At 53.0% G+C, this 19173-nt stretch overlaps 1 protein-coding gene across 7 annotated transcripts in view; it reads right to left on the bottom strand.

The window, feature by feature from the left end:
• PER2 (period circadian regulator 2) overlaps nt 1–19173 on the bottom strand; it is a 47785-nt gene that overhangs the window by 12864 nt on the left and 15748 nt on the right. For 5 of the 7 annotated variants that reach the window (XM_064286448.1, XM_064286447.1, XM_064286449.1 and 2 more), the window contains 13 exons: nt 18938–19059; nt 17205–17406; nt 13785–13836; nt 12725–12867; nt 9681–9759; nt 6571–6677; nt 5874–6027; nt 5448–5556; nt 4264–4389; nt 3268–3352; nt 2388–2550; nt 2190–2293; nt 890–1078 (listed from right to left, as the gene is read on the bottom strand). In XM_064286448.1, coding sequence (XP_064142518.1) covers nt 890–1078; nt 2190–2293; nt 2388–2550; nt 3268–3352; nt 4264–4389; nt 5448–5556; nt 5874–6027; nt 6571–6677; nt 9681–9759; nt 12725–12867; nt 13785–13836; nt 17205–17406; nt 18938–19059 — 1635 coding nt within the window. The remainder of the gene's footprint in view (nt 1–889; nt 1079–2189; nt 2294–2387; nt 2551–3267; nt 3353–4263; nt 4390–5447; nt 5557–5873; nt 6028–6570; nt 6678–9680; nt 9760–12724; nt 12868–13784; nt 13837–17204; nt 17407–18937; nt 19060–19173) is intronic. The other 2 variants (XM_064286451.1, XM_023557717.2) reach the window with 2 other exon arrangements.

Here is a 19173-nt window from a genome sequence, read left to right as displayed (position 1 = left end):
TGGAAGAGCCAGCCTCAAGGGGTGGACCACCGGGGAAACCGGCTTTGTGAGGCCAAATGTGGGCCCTTATGCGTTCTGCCAGTTTGCTACAGTTTGCATTCTTATGTAAGTCCCTGGCATGTAGCCACTATTGTTCACCACCACTATAATACCTTTGCCCTCCCACTGCTGGTGGTGCAGATTGGCTTTGGTCCTGCGGCTGTCTAGGACTTGTCTCACCTGTAAGTCTCCCTAAAACACTCCTTTGCTGCCACCCTGGAGTTGCCTGCCTCTTTCTTTGGTCTCTCAGCACCCTCCATTTTTGGAGGCAAGTTTCACACTGCTGGACCGTGCCAGGACAACCACCCACTCCTTCCACATTTGCACTGGAACAGACAGCTGCCACCAGGTGGTGTCAGAGTGCAGGTGATCAGGACGGGGTGCCACTCACAGCCCCGGCTTATCTGCAACTGGGTTTCCGGGCTCCACCTGTTGGGCTATGTTGGGGTTCTTCTGAGCTTAAATTAACTTTTTTTTTTTCCAGGTAAGTCTTTTTTTTTTTTTTTGGTAAAAATATATATAACACAACATTTGCCTATTCAACTTTTTCATGTATACAATTTAGTGACACCAATTACATTATGTTGTTCAACCATTGTGTAACCATCACCAATATCTGTTACCAAATTTCCCATTGCCATAAACAGAAATTCAACGCCTCCTAAACACCGACTCCCCCTTCCCCCGGTAACCACTAATAAACTTTGGTTTCTATACATTTGTCCGTTCTAGATATTTTACGTAAACGAGGTCATCCAATACTTGTCCCTTAATGACTGACTTAGAGGAACTTATTTTTTTAAAACCAGATTACTCTCGACACCGTCGAAGAACCAACCCACTGGCGTACCTAGCTCGGGCTGCGGCTTCTTGTCTCCAACGTGGACGATGGTGCTGCTGTAGCTGCACTGGCTGGTGAGGGACACCACGCTCTCCGCCTTGCCCGGCAGTGCCAACGAGGTCAGGTGTGAGCTGACACCTGTGTGGCTGTCCACCTTGGCAGGCTCCAGCAGGGCCGCGTGCACCTTCGAGGCTGCCTCTTCAAAGGGGAACAGAAGCAGACATGATTATGCAACGTGAGCAGCTGTAATAAACACCGTCGGTCCAGATGGCATGTGAAAACCCGAGGGGCCTGGCTACACCAGCCCACCCCAAAAATGCTCCGGCCTCAGGTGTATGACTGCCTGTCCTCGGTGCTTATTCACAGAGCAGGTGGAGAAGATGAAAATCTGAAATAGGGACAATTACAACTGGCACTTAAATCCTGACTCCTCGGGGACACTGAGGCCTGGTTATTGCTGTTAGCTGCCGTCGAGTCCATTCTGACCCTTGCGTGTCAGAGCAGAACTGTGCTCCATAGGGTTTTCAATGGCTGGGACCTTTGGGAAGCAGACTGCCAGGCCTTTCTTCCAAGGCACCTCTGGGTGGGTTTGAACTGCCAGCCTTTCAGCTAGCAGTCGAGCACTTAATCATTTGCACCATCCAGGGACTCCTGCATTTTGGTAGCTTCAGGGAATTTGGGGCCAGGAGCCTCTGCCCAGAGCCAGGCGGCCCTTCTACAGGCCTGCAGGGGAGATTCACAGGTTCTGGAGGCCAGAAATGACCTAGTTGGTGTCACGGCAAGTAGATACCTCTTCCTATCTGTAGGCGAGGTCATGGGTTCGCTCAGCGTGACTGTCCGGCCACTTTCTCCAGCAATGTGACACCCTATTTTCTGACCCTGGCAGGGACTAGCAGCAACCTCCATGATGATGTATGGCTGAGATCTACTGGGATTGTGGGGAGTGATCACATTTGCAGGTCAGTGCTCCCCAAGGCATGCTGGAAGCAGGCCTGCCTTGGGTGACACTGTGAGGCTGGCAAGATGTAGAAGGGGGCTCAGCAGACCACCAGGCCTCCAGCAGCCCTGGTGGGTCCTGCTCATAAAGGCCCAGGCTCCCAGGACCAGGGGCCCCTGCCCTGAGCTGTTAAGGAGAAGGCTGAGGTTTGAACTCCTGTTAGCATTTGTAAAACGGCCTTAGTTTTATCGATGGAGGACACTCAGAGTTAATGGGGGAGGGAATAAGGGCCCGGGTTCCTCAGTGACTCCTAGTTCCTGGGCGGAGGACACACAACCTCACACGCTCCACGGCTCAAAGCAAACACACTACCTCCTGTCGTCCTGCGCTTGTCGCTGGCATTCAGGGCCTGAGTGTCGGCTGGGAGCTCATACTTCCTCTTCAGTGTGGCAGCCTCGCTGCAGCTCTCCAGGTACCTGTGTGGACAGACAAACAGACAGACGGACATCAGGTGAGGCTTCACACAGCACTCTGTGGGAGAGTGGGAGCAGTGAGGGGCGGCGCGCTCACCTGATGACACCGTCCAGACAGCTGACTTGCTGGTAAGAGCAGGCTGGCTGGGCCTTGCATGCCAGTTCCTCAGGGAAGGTGGCCTTGGGGATGCCGCTGCCTGGGCCATCCTTGTCTGTGGCCGAAGTTGCCTTCGCTGGAAGAGGGGGACGACTCTGCAGTTCTGCAAGAATGACATTTCATATTTCCCCCGCAAAGAGGCTACTCCATATTTGTAAAGCGTTCTCAGTCTAAGTACGTGAAACACACGGGTCATCTGCAGAGTGAGGAGAGCCGGGGCCATAGCTCTGGGGGACACTCAGCAGGCTGGGGCCACAAGGATGCCCCTCAGCCACACCTTGGCAGGTCTGGAAGGCATGAGGGGTCCAATACCATATTCATATCTATATGGTTGAATAAATCCTGGCAACCTGCCTCTGTTAAGGTTGTTGTTGTTAGTTGCCATCAAGTCAATTCTAACTCATGGCAAACGCATGTGTGCAGAGTGGAACTGTGCTCCGTAGGGTTTTCATGGCTGCAAGGAGCCTCTCGGTGGGTCTGAACTGCCAATCTCTTGGTTAGCAGTTGAGCGCTCAACCATTTGTGCCACCCAGGGTCTCCTCCATTAAGATCAAGCCAAAAAAACCCTATGGATGGGGTCTCCATGAGTTGGAACTGGCTCAGCAGCAGTGGGTTTGGTCTGGTTTGCGGAATCAGCGAATGCTCAGGCTGAACTTGGGTCGTTAAAGCAGACGGGTGAACAAGGAAGGGGAATGTAGCGCACGGTTAAAAAAATTAGTAGGTGAATTCTTTGCCACCCAGAGTTAAAACTGAACCCAGCTCTCCCTTCCCCTTCACTGAAGATTTATTACGTAAGTGCCGAAAACTTTTTTTTTTTTACCTGTAACAGGTTTTTTCTTTTCTTCTCTGGGTTCATGAGAATAATGGCTTTTGTTTTTGGTCTTGTTACCATTTTTACACATTTCCTTGAAGAAAAGCAAAACAAGCACATTATTCACCCTAAGAGACCACCTGCATGCTAGTAAATCTCGGAGCCTAGCTGAAATAGGTCCAGCAACACAGAAGCTCAGAATAAGGACTTAACTGTAAGACAGAAAGAGGAAATGCAATACAAGCCTCGATAATAACAATAATAACTCTGCATCAACACATTAAAATTTCTTCTCCAGATCCTGGTCAAAAGAGGGGAAAATGTAAAACAATTTAAAATCCTCACGGAATCCAGAGTTTCCAGAGCCACTGAAGCTGGATGAACACCCAAACTAGTGCCTTGAGATAATCTTAAAACCGTAAACTAAATACATTCCCTGTAATCTATAAACCAATTAATACTTTAGCTTTTTTTTTAGTAAAGAATGTCTCCCTTAAGTATTGTATTCTTTTAAGAACTATCTATATGAGACCCAACTGACAATAGCAAGTCAAAAGATTAGACAGGAAGCTTGGGGGTCAGTGAGTTTATGTTAATGGGGGAGGAACAATCTGGAAAAGGAAGGTGAGAATCATTACACAACTTGAAGAATGTAATCAACGTCACTGAATTGTACAAGTAGAAACTATTGAATTGGTGTACGCTCTGCTGTGTACATTCCCAACAACAACAAAAAATAAAACAGAAAATTTTTTTCTTGTTTCTTTCCTACATTTATATCTTCCCTTTTGCTTTATTTATCTGCTCTAAGGAATTTTCATCCAAACCTTTAACTATAGTTTTTGGCTACTTTGCCTCTTGAGGGGTTATGAAATAAGTCCCAAGTGAAAAATTTTACGAGTAACGAGAATAGCCGGAGTCAGAGCTTCAGTAACATTCAAGGACCGCTGTTCGACTTTCTGGCATGTCCCTAGCCTGGCTCCCTGGGAAGGATGGGGGACGTACGAGCCTCCTCTGGCGGGCGTCCTCGTGGCCATTGCTGTCGCTGGAGGACGTCTGGCTCATGAGGTGCTCATGGGACCCGTTGCTGCCCAGGCTGCCATAGCCGCTAGAGCCGCTGTGGGGCACCGGCTGTGGGGAGAGTGGACGGGTGTGAATACTGTGGGGACAGTGGGCGAGCGTGAGTGCTGTGGGGACAGTGGACGGGTGTGAGTGCTGCGGGGAATGGGCTGTGGGGACAGTGGACAGGAGTGAGTGATGTGGGGGACATGGAGGGGACATGAACTGCATCTTCACACCGCTAAATCACAGAGAGTGGACGGGTGTATGAGTGCTGTGGGGGATGTAGGCGGGTATGAACTGTGTCTTCACACTCCCACTTCGCAGAGTGGACAGGCGTATGAGCGCTGTGGGGGACATGGGAGTGGTATGAACTGTGTCCTCACATCCCCCCACTTAACACAGAGGGCAGTGACTTGCCCGAGGCCACACAAACCCACGTTGAGGGCCAGAGGCACTGGGGTCTGAACCCAGGAGCCAGGCTCCAGCTCCAATCCCGCAGTGCCTGGGCCCCCAGACATTCAGTACCCGAGGGGATGACCTAAGAGCGAGTTCATTCAACATGGGGGCTGGGGCCACTCATGGCTCTACCCAGCGGTTTTAAAAGGAACCAGGATGCAGTCACATAGATGATGAAGACTGAGAAGCAGAAACCCAGTGAGCCATGGACCCAAGCCTGGCCACTTGGATCTTCCAGAAGTGCTAGGCTCCCTGCGTCTGACCCAGGTGCCCATGGCCTGCTCTCTGGACATGGAGGCACCCCCCCACCCCTGGGAGCCAAGCTCCAAAGACCGGTGGGTGGCAGGGGGCCCTGACTCAGATGGAATCAGGACCGGGGTTGGGCAGCCCCTCACCATGCACACAGGGCTGCAGCACTGATACAGACACCCCAAATGTGAGAGGCTAGGCTCCCCAGAACTGGGAAAAGCCACAGGTGCCCTGGACCGTCCCAGGGAGGCCCAAACTGGCCACACAAAGATGGTACAGAGATCAGTGGGGGAGATATCTCAGTGGACCTGACCGACAGGAAGGCACAGGACCTGGAGCAGACACTGGTGAAGGGGGGCGCCCTGCCAGGGAGAGGGCAGGCGGTCCCGGGGCCCAGGGCCACTCCGAGCAGAGCTCTGTACCTGCAGCAGCAGCCGGTAGATCTGCTCAGTGAGCTCCTGGATGCTGGGGTCCGGGGCCTTCTCCTCCACACCCGGCTGGGCTGCAAACACGTCTTCATTCAAGGGGCCCCTGCGGGGGTCAATGGTCCATCAGGTGGAGCTCCACACGGGCCCTGGGGGATGCTCTGCCACCTGCAGCCCCCACCCGGGGCTGCATACTCCACACTCCCTGAGAACCTTCCCTACTCACCACTCTGCTCACCCCCACCCAGGGGACTTCAGAAATTGAGGTTCCCCCCAACCCCACCCCCCAAGCCCCGGACAGGGGCAGGGCTCCCAGCACAGCCATGTGGCCCCACCCACCATCTGGCCCCTCCTCCTGCCCCACGTGGTGCGGGAGGAGGATGGGGTCCTGGAGCCCGCCCAGCCAGGCCTCGGTGCACTCACACCCTGACTCTGTGCCTCCCAATGATGAAGGCAACCTTCCGGCTCCAGGGATTGATGAAGCTGGACCAGCTGGTGTCCAGTGTAATGTACTCGCCGTTCCGGGCGCGGAAGCGGATGGGTGAATAGTCGAAAGGCTGCCCGCCAGACTGCAGGACTAAGGAGAGGGGGCGACGCTCAGGACCAAAACCTGGTCAAACCCGCCGCTCCTGAACCCTGACTTTTGCTTGTGATCGCAATGAGGGACAGCTTTCCAAGAGCGCCATTCTGTATCTCAGGGCACACATCCCTGCTGGGCTCGACCTAATTAGGAAGCACCCCTCATCTGGTCTTCACTCCTCATTTGGCCACTTGGGTCTGTAGAGACGGGGCTCGGTGGGAGTCGTAATGTCCACTCCCAGGCTTGGCCAGAGCTGACCTGGGCGCCACGGCAGGTACCCATCTCCTCTTCCCCCGCCCACCAGCAGAAGCCGCAGTAGAAATGAGGTGTCCAGGGCTCAGGCCACAGCCAGGAAGGCGCCCACGCGAGGTCAGAGCCTGGATTTTGTGAGCAGGGAGGCGGTGAGCCGTCCCCTGCCTGTTCACCTGTAGACGCCGCGTGTGCGCGGCCCTTGCGGGCTTGGGCGTCGGTCTCTGGAGACGCTGTGAGAGTGCACGGTATCTGCCCCACCCCCCGGGACCTGCCGCACAAAGGACCTACTCTTCCTGTGGATGGCCAGCATCAGAGGCCTGTCACTGGGGTGCAGCTGCAGCAGCACCGGGCTCTCCAGCAGATCTTGAGGCAGGTAGCCCAGGAGGGGGACCGCCCTGAAGGCAAGCAGACACAGGGACAGTCAGCCAAGTGCTGTGCTCCCTGACACCCGACTCACGTCTACATGGCAGAACCCGGCAGAACCGGGCAGCCGTACATCTCTAGAACCATCTTAACCAGAAGCCTAATTGCCGTCCTGTCATCACTGCACGCAGGGGTTTCAATGGCTGTGACCTTTCAGAAGTAGATGGCCAGGCCTTTCTTCTGAGGTGCCTCTGGATAGACTCAAACCTCCAGCTTTCCAGTTAGCAGCCAAGCACCCAACCAGGGACTGCTAGAACCAGTGGCCATCAAGTCGACTCCAATTCGTGGCGGCCAATGTGCATCCGAGGAGAACTGTGCCCCATAGGAGTTTCAATGGCTGAGCTTTTAGAAGCAGATTGCCAGGTCTTTCTTCTGAGGTGCCTCTGGGTGGACTTGAACTGCCAACCTTTCCGTTAACAGCCAAGAGTGTTGACCGTTTGTACCATCCAGGGACTCTAAGAACCGCCTCACTCACTGTGAAAAAGACTCCAGTTTCCCATAGATCAAACCTTGGGGATCAGGCTCATGGAAAGCAGCCAGCCGCTCAGCTAAACAGGAAACAGACTACAGCAGCCCTTGAGGCTGTGACGCTGAAAATAAGCCCTATTATATTACTGTGACGCTGAAAATAAGCCCTATTATATTACGCCACAACATAATCGTTAGAACATGGCTGCTTGAGCTTTAAAAGTTATTCCCTGAAATCAGAAATCATGATTCTTTTTTTTTTCTTCTTGGATGGTTTTAAGGTCTTCTCTTGTTTTCACGTTATTCAAAAGTCTGGCCCAAGGAGTCCCGGTGTAGATTTTGGCCTGGACCACGGAGAACCTGTTTGCATCCTCTGTTCTCTGTCCAGCCCAGGAAACTGTCCTCCTGGGTTTCAGCCACTGCATGGGGTCTGGTTTCTTTCGAAATCACTGCTCTCAGCTGGGGGTCTTTGCTCCAAGCTCATCAAGCCCTCAGTGTCTGATCACTCCGCTGTCTTTCCTGGGGCTCTGTTCTGCCTTCCGGGGGGCACCACGCTGGCTCCCAGCACACTGGCTCTCCATAGCTCCCGTCTTTAGAGCTGCCCTCAGCCCCATCCTGGTGGCTGGCCTTCCGCATCAAAAAGGCGTTCTCTTGAACCCTTCTGCTCACGTGGAAGGACAGTCTTCCTCTGAGTCCTCAGAGCACAGCTCCCCCTTTTCTGTGATGCAGGGCTCTCTCGTGGGCAGATGTTGGTCTTTGATTTTCTCTTCCTTGCCTGAGGCACGCTCTCACCAAAACAGGATTCGACAGGATGCACACAATGTCCCCAGCGCCCTCTCAGCTCAAGGCCTGGCCAGAGAAGGAGGAAGAAGTGGAAGAGGGAGGAAAGGAGGAGGCCAAGAAGGAAGGGAAGGAGTAGAAAAAGGAAGGAGGAGGGGGAGAAGGGAGGGGAGGAGCCCCGCCTACTCGGCTGGGCTTCGGGGCCTCTGAGCTGCACTTTCTGCAGGGCTGTATACGGAAGGTTCCAGAATGCCATGGGCACCAGCGCACCAACCTTCTTGCACGTGTAAGACAGACACCTGGGTTTGGAGGGCTGCGAACGGGAGCTCTCAGACTTCCAGATGTACAAATGTCTCCTGGGCTGCTGACAAACAGAGCTCTCAGCGGTCATGGCTCTGCAGAGGGTTGGCCTGGTGGACCCCTTGCTGCCCGGAGAGCAGAATGTCCCCAGAGGCTCTGTGGCCTGCGTCCTGGCGCCGGGCATGCACGGTGGGGAGAACCTGACTCCCAACAGCATCCTTGTGGGCAACCTCGGCCTGTCCGGAAGGCCCAGCTGCAGTGTGCTTCTCCGTCCACCTCGTCCCCAACCATGGCCAGCAGCACAGCTATGTCTTCACACTTCTGTTGAGGAAGAGCTGGGAGGAGGTACGTGGGGAGGGGCCATGGCCCAACGCTCACTAACTCAGAGCCCACCTAACCATCAGAGCTCCCAATGCTATCAGGGCCATTCACACCTTCCACGGCACCCTGGGTGGGGCGGGAGACCCAGGACAGGGCTACGAGCGGGTTGGGCGCAGGGCTGGGAGGGTGACCCCTCTGTGTAGCAGCCTGGACATACACCGAATGGAGAACGCTTCTGCTGAGACCTTGCAGACAGCATGTCCAGCTCCGTGCTTTAACCACGGGCCCAGGCACAGCCTCCCCGGTGTGCCTCCGTTAAGCGTGAGCCAGCATCTGGCCTCGCTTTCTAAACATCTTTAAGTAGGCTAATAAAGACAAGCTGGATTAGAACAACGATCAGCTCTCCAGAGTGCCGGCTTACACAGGGCTCAGATCTTAGGAGGTTTTTGTTTTCGTAATTCCATCTTGCTTGGTAAAGTAGACAGAGAAAAAGAGGAAGACCTTCAACGAGATAGATTGACACAGTGGCTGCAACAATGGGCTCAAGCATAGCAACGATTGTAAGGACGGCACAGGACCGGGCAGTGTGTCGTTCTCTTGTGCCTAGGGTCGCTATGAGTCGGAATCAACTTGGTGGCACCTAACAACAGCAACACTTTCATAACTATTTCACTGCCCATATATAGTTAAATGGAGTCACTGGGTGGTGCAGATGGTTAACGTACTCAGCTGCTAACTGAAAGACTGGAGTTCACCCAGAGGTGCCTTGGAAGAAAGGCCTGGAGATCTACTTCCAAAATATCAGCCATTGAAAACGTTATGGAGCACATGGGGTCACCGTGAGTCAGGGTCAACTGGAAAATATAATTAAATCTTTGGCAATTTTCACATAAGTAAAATCAACAGGCAGCCTCAGCTTTACCTTAAATGGCTTTCATGACAAAAACGTGAAAATTCTGTGCTTTATTTTGCTGTCACTGATAATGAGGTATACACCAGGTCTCTTGTGAGGGAATGGGATGGTGACTGCACAGAACGTCGAGTTCAAGACCAGCGAGTGTCAGAGAGCCAAGCGCTGGCTCGGGGCATGGCGTTTAACTGCTTACCTTTGATCTACGTCCTGGAACAAGCAATTTGGCGTATGCGTGGTTGTGAAAATTCTCTTCTCAGGAGGAATTCTAGGGGCTGAAATAACAGAATGGTGCACAGGTTTCTAACTTTAGGAGATATGTATTTAGTGTAGTTGTGTTACAACTTCTAGAAAATACCACGCAGATTCACAGAGGATACTGGGTAGCTAAAGAAAAGTGGACTCTGAGCAAGAGAGAAGACTAGCAGACGTGCCCTTGACCGCCACCAGCCAGCCCTCGCACCTTCTCCGTGGGCCCGCTTTGTGGTCCTGGTGACCCCACGCACAATAGGGTCAGACCGTTGTGAGGAAGCAGATTGCCAGGCCTTTCTGCCTAGTCCACCTTCAGGGGCAGATTATCCAATAGGCAGGTAAGCACAGTACTCACCTTGCTTACCAGACCATCTGCAGTAAGCAATTGTACATGTGAAATTGTTCACTACAAATTAGTAAATAAGCACAATAAGCCCGTGCTTACCTTGCTTACTGGGTCACCAGCCCCTGTCGGGGATTTTAAATTTGAAAAGAGGCTCTGATCCTGTAGGAAGGTGCTGTGGTGTTGGGACAGAGACAGATGCCAGCCATCCCTAGAAGCAGAATCTTTAATGTGGTGGAAAAATGCGAATTGTTCACTACAGAGGATCTGTGCTTATGTTGCCTGTTGAATGATCCCCCACATCTGCCTCAGTCTGGAAGCTCTGCTGAACCCTGTTCAGCATCATAGCAATGAGCGGCCCAGGGCCCAGGCCTCTGCTGACAGGCTGGGAATTGAACCTGGGTCTCCCACTGAACTGCACTGGCCCTGGGCTAGCTTCAGACTCCAATAAACTAGGAATCACAGCTCTGACAAAACCATGTGGAGGGACAAGTAGGCCTCTCGTAGCAAGCTACGCCGGGGAGCCAACTTCATGACTTTAAGACCAAAGCAAGGGTGGTCTGAACAAGTTATTTCTTAACAAATAACTCAAGGAACTGGATTCAAAAATCTCATCCGATGTCATTGTCTTGGGTAGTTTCACAGCTTATGGGGTGGGCAAAGAACTAGGCTAATTTGTGTTAAAAAAAAAAAACTATAGGCCCAAAACTTTCCTCAAACTACCAAATACACAAACAAAATATTTCAAATTCCAAACATTTTCATTCTTGAAGGACACTGATCATTTTGGCGAACAGCTTATTAAAAAAACTAAGTAAGGGACTCACAGTGACCCTTTAGGGCAGAACAGAACTGTCCCATAGGGTTTCCAAGGAGCAGCTGGTAGACTCAAACTGCTGAACTTTTGGTTAGCAGCTAAGCTCTTAACCACTGTACCACCAGGGCTCCGAAAGCTAAGTAACCCCTCTAAATCTAACCTGAATACTTGGAAGAGATTGTTGTACATGCAGGAACCCATCAACCATTTTAAAGAAAGTCACGTACCAAAAACAACATTTCTACCATTTTTAGGAAGTGCTTCTTTTTTGACAAGCATTTTTTTATTGTGCTTTAAGTGAAAGTTTACAAATTAAGTCAGTCTCGCATACAAAAATTTATATACACCTTGCTATATACTCCTAGCTGCTTTCCCCCTAATAAGACAGCACACTCCTTCTCTCCACCCTCTATTTTCGTGTCTATTCGGCCAGCTTCTGACCCCCTCTGCCTTCTCTTCTCCCCTCCAGACAGGAGCTAAGAAGAGCTTCTTTTAAAAGGAAACCCTGGTGGCATAGTGGTTAAGAGCTACAGCTGCTAACCAAAAGGTCAGCAGTTAGAACCCACCAGGCGCTCCTTGGAAACTCTATGGGGCAGTTTCTACTCTGTCCTATAGGGTTGCTATGAGTCAGAATTGACTTGATGGAAATGGGTTTAGCTTGGTTTTTGTCTTTTAAAAAGACATCATTAACCGCTGAGAGAGAATTAGAAGTTCAGTTACATAGGGACAAAAGTGGAGTCCTTGCAGTAAGTGGTTCCACGTGGCGCCTACCTTCAGCGCATTCTGCAAACACGTGACTAATTCTGGCTCACTGGGTTACCACCAGGAGCACCTGGACTCCTGGCAAGTACTGGGGGCCGGTACAAGGACGGTGTGACTACAACATGACACAAAGCAGTCCATGACAAGGCGTCAACAGAAGGTTACAACTGAGGTGGCGAAGTGCTGTAGGGCCTTTGGGTTCAAAGGCAGAACCCCAGATTCTGTTTGCGGTGTGGCCTGAGGAGACAGGGGACCAGAAGAGGGAGCCTGGTGAGACAAGACAGGTGTGATGCCAGGATCCCCAGGCAGAGGTCAGGGTGCTAGGTGGGAGCCACAAAAATGCTGGGCATAGGGACATTCCATCATGGTGACACCCCTCTCCAGAGAAGCAGGTACCTGTAGGGAAGGAAGGGACATTCAGGGCTGCCTGGGGGTGGGGTGGGAGAGATGCTGGCCCTGTGCTTCTTGGGGGTGCAGCCCCGTTTGCAATCTGGAGCACAGACAGGGGCTGCATGGCCGAGGCATAGCTGTGAGAGGAATGGGAGGAGCTGGATCTGCACCTGTCAGGGCTGTTTCCAAGGTCTGCACGAAAGGCAGAAGAGCCAGGAGAGGGGAGAAGGGGCCCAGGGCCACAGGCATGGCCTGGGCACACAGAAGTGCAGGCTCCAGAGGATGAGGAGGAGGTCTGAGACTTCAGGAGGGGCCTGCCAGGTCCAGGGAGACTGGGTCTGAGTTCTGGGCCAGAGAAGCGGAGTTAAAGGTGATTTTATACAAGTGATATACAGGGAGGTCCCTGGGTGAGCAAACGGTTTGCACTCGACTACTAACTGAAAGGTTGGTGGTTCAAATCCACCCAGCAGTGCCTGGGAAGAAAGGCCTGGTGATCTCCTGTTAACATTATAGCCAAGAAAACCCTATGGAGCAGTTCTAGTCTGTAACATACGGGGTCACCGTGAGTCGGAATCAACTCCACGGCAAGGGATTTGTCTTGATAGATGGCGACCAGGGACAGCCCTCCTGCACACGGAAAGAACCTCAGACGCCCTGCCATCAGCTGGGCTGTTACCTTCGTAGCCGGAGTGCACTTTCTCAGCCAGCAGGACGCAGCAGAGCTGGCTCTCGGGGACCTGGGGGTCTCGCACTTTGACGAGGTAAGGCGTCATACGGAACGGACGGTAGTGGACCTCGTTCTCGCGGGTCTTCCCGACACTACAGAGGAGAGAGAAATCGGTGACTGCAGGTCTGGGAGTTACAAAATGAGGTACAGCCTGTCACTGTTACTGTCAGCAGTTCATGCAACAACCTTCTGACCGACCACCACCTCCACCCCAGAGCCCGCCACAGGCTGGTACTGTGGGGCCAGGTCCTGGCCAAACCACAGCGCACTGGGCAGCCCCAAACCCGCCGCCCCAAAGCTGCCCCTCCACCTGCTTGAGGAGCTGTGCTCACCACCCTGTCCCCTAGCCTCCCTCGGGTTTCCCTTCACGTGGAAGGGCGAGGTCCTCCCCCGGCACCCTCTCCCGGAGTGTGCACTGAAGTTGGGCCAAAGCACCATGCAGATGGGGTGCTGCCCCACAGTGAGATTCCAGGCCCCCCACCCTGAGGGCAAGCGTCAGCCCTGGAGTCACTCCCAACATTGCAGCGGACACCCAGTATGGGGTCAAGGACCTGCTGTCAGGCTACGGGGCTCCCCAGGAATGCACACACATGGAAACAGACTGGATGGGCTTTTGGGGGTCCACGTGCACCACTGCGTCTGCGGGTCCCCTGTTAAGAGCCTGTCTGCAAGGCCAACATTGTCCACATGGTGCAGGTGACGTCACCCCCCTGTTGCCCACTGCAATGCTCTCCCAATGCCTGTGCACAGTCGAAGTGCGTTTTATGGAAGCAGGTTTGCGCGCAAGCTCTTGGGACTGTCGTCCTTGCCCAGAAGGGGGCGTGTGTCCGCAGTCTCCTGCGCATGAGATTCCAGACTCCAGAATCAGGGGCGAGGAGGCGCTGCCCCGCCAACCTCTGTGCCAGCAACTGCTGAGGACATGCTGCCCCTACCCGGAGCTTCAGGACAGGCACCTACAGGGCCATATTTGCACATCTTCTAGTTTAGGAAACCCGGTGGCTGGGCTTACCTGACACGACAAAAGAAAGACTTCTCCTCCAGGCATTCTTGAGAGAAAGAATCTAAAAGAGAAAGTCCCAAGTCACTCCTTCCACCAACCCAATGAACACAGACAGGGCCTGTGTTTGAACCAGACTACAAAGGGGCAGTTCTCCTCTGCCCTATAGGGTCGCTATGGGTCAGAATAGATTCGATGGGAACGGGTTTTTAAAGACAGACACAGAACAGGGTCTGAGTGAACTGCACATTCATGTAAGTACAAAAGTGAACCTCTGAGATTGGAAATGTCCTATCACGTCTCTGGCTAAAATTTGCTGTTGTTAGGTGCCGTCAAGTCGGCTCTGACTCATAGTGACTGTCTTAGTCATCTAGTGCTGCTATAACAGAAATATCATAGGTGGATGGCTTTAACAAAGAGAAATTTATTTCCTCACAGTAAAGTAGATTAAAGTTCAAATTCAAGGTGTCAGCTCCAGGGGAAAGGCTTTCTCTCTGTTAGCCTTCTCATCAATGTTCCCCCGACTTGGAGCTTCTCTGGGCAGGAACCCCAGGTCCAAAGGACACACTCTGTTCCTGGTGCTTCTTTCTTGGTGGTATGAAGTCCCTCCTTTCTGCTCACTTCCCTTTCCTTTTTATCTCGAGAGGTGAAAGGTGGTGCAGGCTACACCCCAGGGAAACTCCCTTTACATTGGATTAGGGAGGTGACTGGTAATGGTGTTACAATCCCACCCTAATCCTCTTGAACATAAAATTACAATGACAAAATGGAGGACAACCACCGAATTCTGGGAATCATGGCCCAGCCAAAATGATATACACATTTTTGGGGGGACATAATTCAATCCATGACAATGACACTATGTACAACAGAGCAAAGCACTGTCCGGTCCTGTACCATCCTTGTAATCTTGAGCCCACTGTTGCAGCCACTGTGTCAATCCACCTCCTCGAGGGTCTTCCTCTCTTTCACCGACCCTCTACTTTACCAAAGCATGATGTCATTCTCCGAGGACTGGTCCCTCCTGATAACATGTCCAAAGTATGTGAGATGAAGTCTCACCATTCTTGCTGTACTTCCAAGACAGATTTGTTCTTTCTTCTGGCAGTCCACGATACATTCAATATTCTTCACCATCACCGTAATTCAAAGGCATCAACTCTTCAGTCTTCCTTATTCATTTTTCCGCTTTAGCATGCATATGAGGAGATTGAAAATATCATGGCTTGGGTCCTTAAGGTGACATCTTTGCTCTTCAACAATTTGAAGAGGTCCTTTGCAGCAGATTTGCCCAATGCAATGTGTCTTTTGATTTCTTGATGGCTGCTTCCATGGCTGTTGATTGTGGATCCAAGTAAAATGAAACCCTTGACAACTTCAATCTTTTCTCCGTTTATCATGATGTTGCTCATTGGTCCAGTTGTGAGGGTTTTTGTTTTCTTTATGTTGAGGTGTAATCCACACTGAAGGCTGTGGTCTTTGATCTTCATCAGTAAGTGCTTCGAGTCCTCTTTCAGCAAGCAAGGTTGTGTCATCTGCATAACGCAGGTTGTTAATGAATCTTCCTCCAATCCTGATGCCCCGTTCTTCTTCACGCAGTCCAGTTTCTCAGATTATTTCCTCAGCATACGGATTGAATGAGACTAAAACCGAATATACCAAATTACGCAGCTGAAACGGTATACGGTGCTGCCGCAGATACGTCAATGAATAAACAACTCAGCTCTGGAAGACACACTGCTGATGTTCAGAGCTTTTACATATAAAACCAAAAACCAAACCTACTGCCACTGAGTAGACTCCGACCCATAGGACAGGGTAGAACTGCCCCAGAGGGTTTCCTAGGCTGTACGTCTTTATGAAAGCAGGCTGACACATCTTTTCCCACAAAGCAGCTGGTGGGTTCAAATAGCCAACCTTTCAGTGACCAAGCGCTTGATCTCTGTGCCCCCAGGGCTCAAGCCCTAAGCATTTCCAGCTATGCAGTTTTGGGATACTCATCTCTAACATAAACAACTCAGGGCATTTCAGAGCTTATATCACTTTCTGCTAAAATGCTGACACACTTTGAACGTCTACTGAAATCTGAGGTCAGTAGTGAGAGGAATGGGTATCTCCATAATACTTTGAAGGAGTCTTTTGGAAAAAAAAGCATAGAGGTTGAACTTTTATATAAAGTGTCCTCTCATCAACAGAAATGAGGAAGAGTGGACGATTGCTGGTTATGGAAAATGATATCAGATGACAGGCCTGGAAGGGCCTCTGAGAAGCCTCCTGGCCCTTCTGTTTCATGCCAACAACAGCTCTGCTGTACCTGTCCCACAGGACGGTGTGGCCCATCCATGCTGCCCACACACCACAGCGTGACGTCCCTGCCTGGCATCGACCTGCCGTGAGCACAGGGTCCTTGGGGCATGCAGGCAAGCTAAGCGATCCGAATGGACACTCCTCGTGTTGGAATTTGGGGAAAAAGGAATGATGGTACCATCGCTGATGCCCAAAGCGAGCTGCTCCACCTTTTACGAGCTGGCCTTGAAGTGGACCAGCGCACGTCCACAGGAGGCCTGCTGTCAGCGGGCACAGCCGTGGAGTGGACGGCAGACAGCAGTGATCTGTCCCTGACCCTCCCACGGATGACAGAGTAGGGACAGCGAGAAGATGGGTAGCAGGACAGGAAGCCCCTGATCTGGGAGGCTGGGACGGGCGCTGGAGACACAGTGATCGCTGACCCTGTGCCAGGACAAGGGGGCAGGGACCCTGGTGATGCAGCCAGGGGCTCCTGGTCAGGACTGTGAATAGGCCAGGTTTCGCAACCCTGCAGAAGTCACCCTGCAGCACGCAATGCCTGCTCATCACACCCCCAGGGCCACAAGGGGAACATCTGCCTTTCAGAGCCAGGGTGCCTAGTCACGGCCGACTGCACCTCGGCCCTCCCCAACACTCTGCGGGGTTGCATCCAGGCCCCTACTTCTCAGGGCAAACTTAGCTTCTAAAATTGTCTAACATGTCTCGGAATCTTCTGAAATGTTTTTCCTTCTCTGAAATGTATGAAAAGACTTTATATGCTCTCTAAATTCATTTTGAAGTCACAGACAACTTATCTTTTATCTCTGCCAGTGAGGGTGCTGACGTCTCTCTGCAGTGGGTACGGTGGGCAGGCGTTCTCTCTTCAGAGGGGAGGGGCAGAGCGAGCACCACACCTGGGGGCCCCGCCCTCCCTGTCACCAGTCCCCAACCCCCACACCCCAAGTTTGCCTGTGGAGGCAGACAAAGCACCCACCATGAGGGCCTCATCTGCCCCTCACCTGGGAGGGAGGCCCTCCCAGTCACCCGTCCCCACCCCACAGCCCCTGTGGGCCTCACCTGCCCCTCACCTGAGAGGGAGCCCCCCCCCGTCACCAGTCCCTATCCCACAGCCCCCACGGGCCTCACCTCCCCCGCTGCAGGTGCCCCAGGATGGCAGCTTGTATGGGGTGGTGGAGCTGTGGAACACGCTGACATCGTGAGGTGCCAAGAACTCCACGAACTTGGCATCGGCGAAGGCGTCTCTCTTGTGGTGAAAGATGGATGCCACTTGGTTGGAGATGTACACAATCTTCCCTGTCACCAAGGACACAGCCACGGCAAACATGTCCTGGAGAAGAACGAGGGGACCACGGGGGAAGGGGCAGGGCAGGACTGAATGTGCCAAGCCTCCTCGAGACTCACAGCCCGTGGCAGGTGCTAGAAGGGAGCAGGGGCTTGCAAAGGGAGTGCAGGGCCCCATGGAGGGTCAGGCGAGGTCTCTGGGCCCCTCTCCTTAGCTCTGACCACAATAACTCCCAGGCGCCAGTGAGTCAGTTCCAACTCATGGACCCCCCTACGTGTGTCAGAGTAGAGCTGTGGTCCACTGGGGTTTCAATGGCTGATTTTTCAGAAGTAGGTCGCCAGGCCTTTCTTCAGAGGCACCTCTGGGGGAACTCAAACCTCCAGCCTTTTGGTGAGCAGCTGCGCGTGTTCACCTTTTGCCACCCAGGGACGTCAGAATACCTCTGTTCTCCCCGTTACAGGCACTGAGGCCCAGACATGATCTCTGAGGAAACACACAAAGGCTGCACTGCAAAATTAAACACCAGGCGTCCTGGCTCCGAAGGGCCTGCTCACCCCGTTGTGGGGATACGGAGCCTGTGGCATCCAGCTTGGGGTGACTTGGAGGTGGCAGGGGGAGCCCCGACTCCACGCTCACCTGGCCCAGCACACTAAGTGCCAGCAAGGCCTCCTCCCGGGACAGCTTTGGTTTGTGCGTGAGGGCCAGGTAAGTAGGGGACCCTCAGGCCCAGCACAGGCTCCCTGGGAGTTCATTCATGAGGGGTCTCCCTGAAGAATGGGGGTGCTGGGAGGAGGGAGGTGGAGGAGGACTAGAGAGTCAAGCACACATGTGGGTCCCCATCTGGCCCCTCAGGTCTGGCCTCACGATTGACAACTTGGGCTGAGGGGGAGGGGCACCTCACTGGCACCTCCAGGACTCCGAGGGGCCCACCTGTATTGGCTACTGAAAAGATCCAGCAGAGTGAAAACTACACGAGCTCTGGGGTCCCAGAGCCAGTAAACCAGCTGCTGGTGAGTCGACTCCGACTCCCAGAGACTCCGTGTGTGTCGGAGTAGAGCTGTGCTCCACGGGGTTTCCAGTGGCTGATTTTTCAGAAGCAGATCACCAGGTCTTTCTTCCTAGGTGCCTGGGGGTGCACTTGAGCCTCCAACCTTTTAGCAGCCGAGCTCAGTAACTGTTAGCACCACCCAGAGACTCCCACAAAGCCGGGTTCACACCCCTGCTCCCTCCACACACGACCACAAAGGCACGGACAAGCAAACAGAAGTCACGGAGCCTGACCCTGCTCGCCGTGCCAGGCAGTCATGAGACACAGAAGCCCGACTCAGTCAAGGGGAGGACCATCCCTGACACCTGCGGAGGTGTGGCCTGGAGTCAGCCAGGACGTCACAGGGAAGAGGCAGGAACCTGAGATATGGCTGAGACTTCCGGAACAACTGACTCTCCCTTTTTTAAGGTATGAACTCATTTCCTGAAATCCCACTTTCCTGCTCGAGCGCCTCGGCTGTGAGAAGGACCCAGGCCATTCAGAAGTGAAACACTGGGTGGGGGAGAGGTCAAGAGCTGAGACACCCACCACGTTCTTCACAATGTGCTCAGAGGCCATACTCTCGATCTCCTCGACCGTGTAGGACGGCACGTCCAGACTGGAGGGGTGGCTGTCGCTGGACATTAACAGCTGGTAATACTCCTCGTTAGCTGCAGAGAAACGAGGCTCCCCGTTAGCACGTGGGACAAAGGGGTGGCCGAGAGCTGCTGGGACTGAGAGCTCGACCTCACGGAGGTGCAAAAGTGGGGTACGCATGCTATCAT

The sequence above is a fragment of the Loxodonta africana genome, chromosome 6 (assembly GCF_030014295.1).
Source record: "Loxodonta africana isolate mLoxAfr1 chromosome 6, mLoxAfr1.hap2, whole genome shotgun sequence".
Lineage (NCBI taxonomy): Eukaryota > Metazoa > Chordata > Mammalia > Proboscidea > Elephantidae > Loxodonta > Loxodonta africana.
This window is presented reverse-complemented; position numbering and strand designations above follow the sequence as displayed.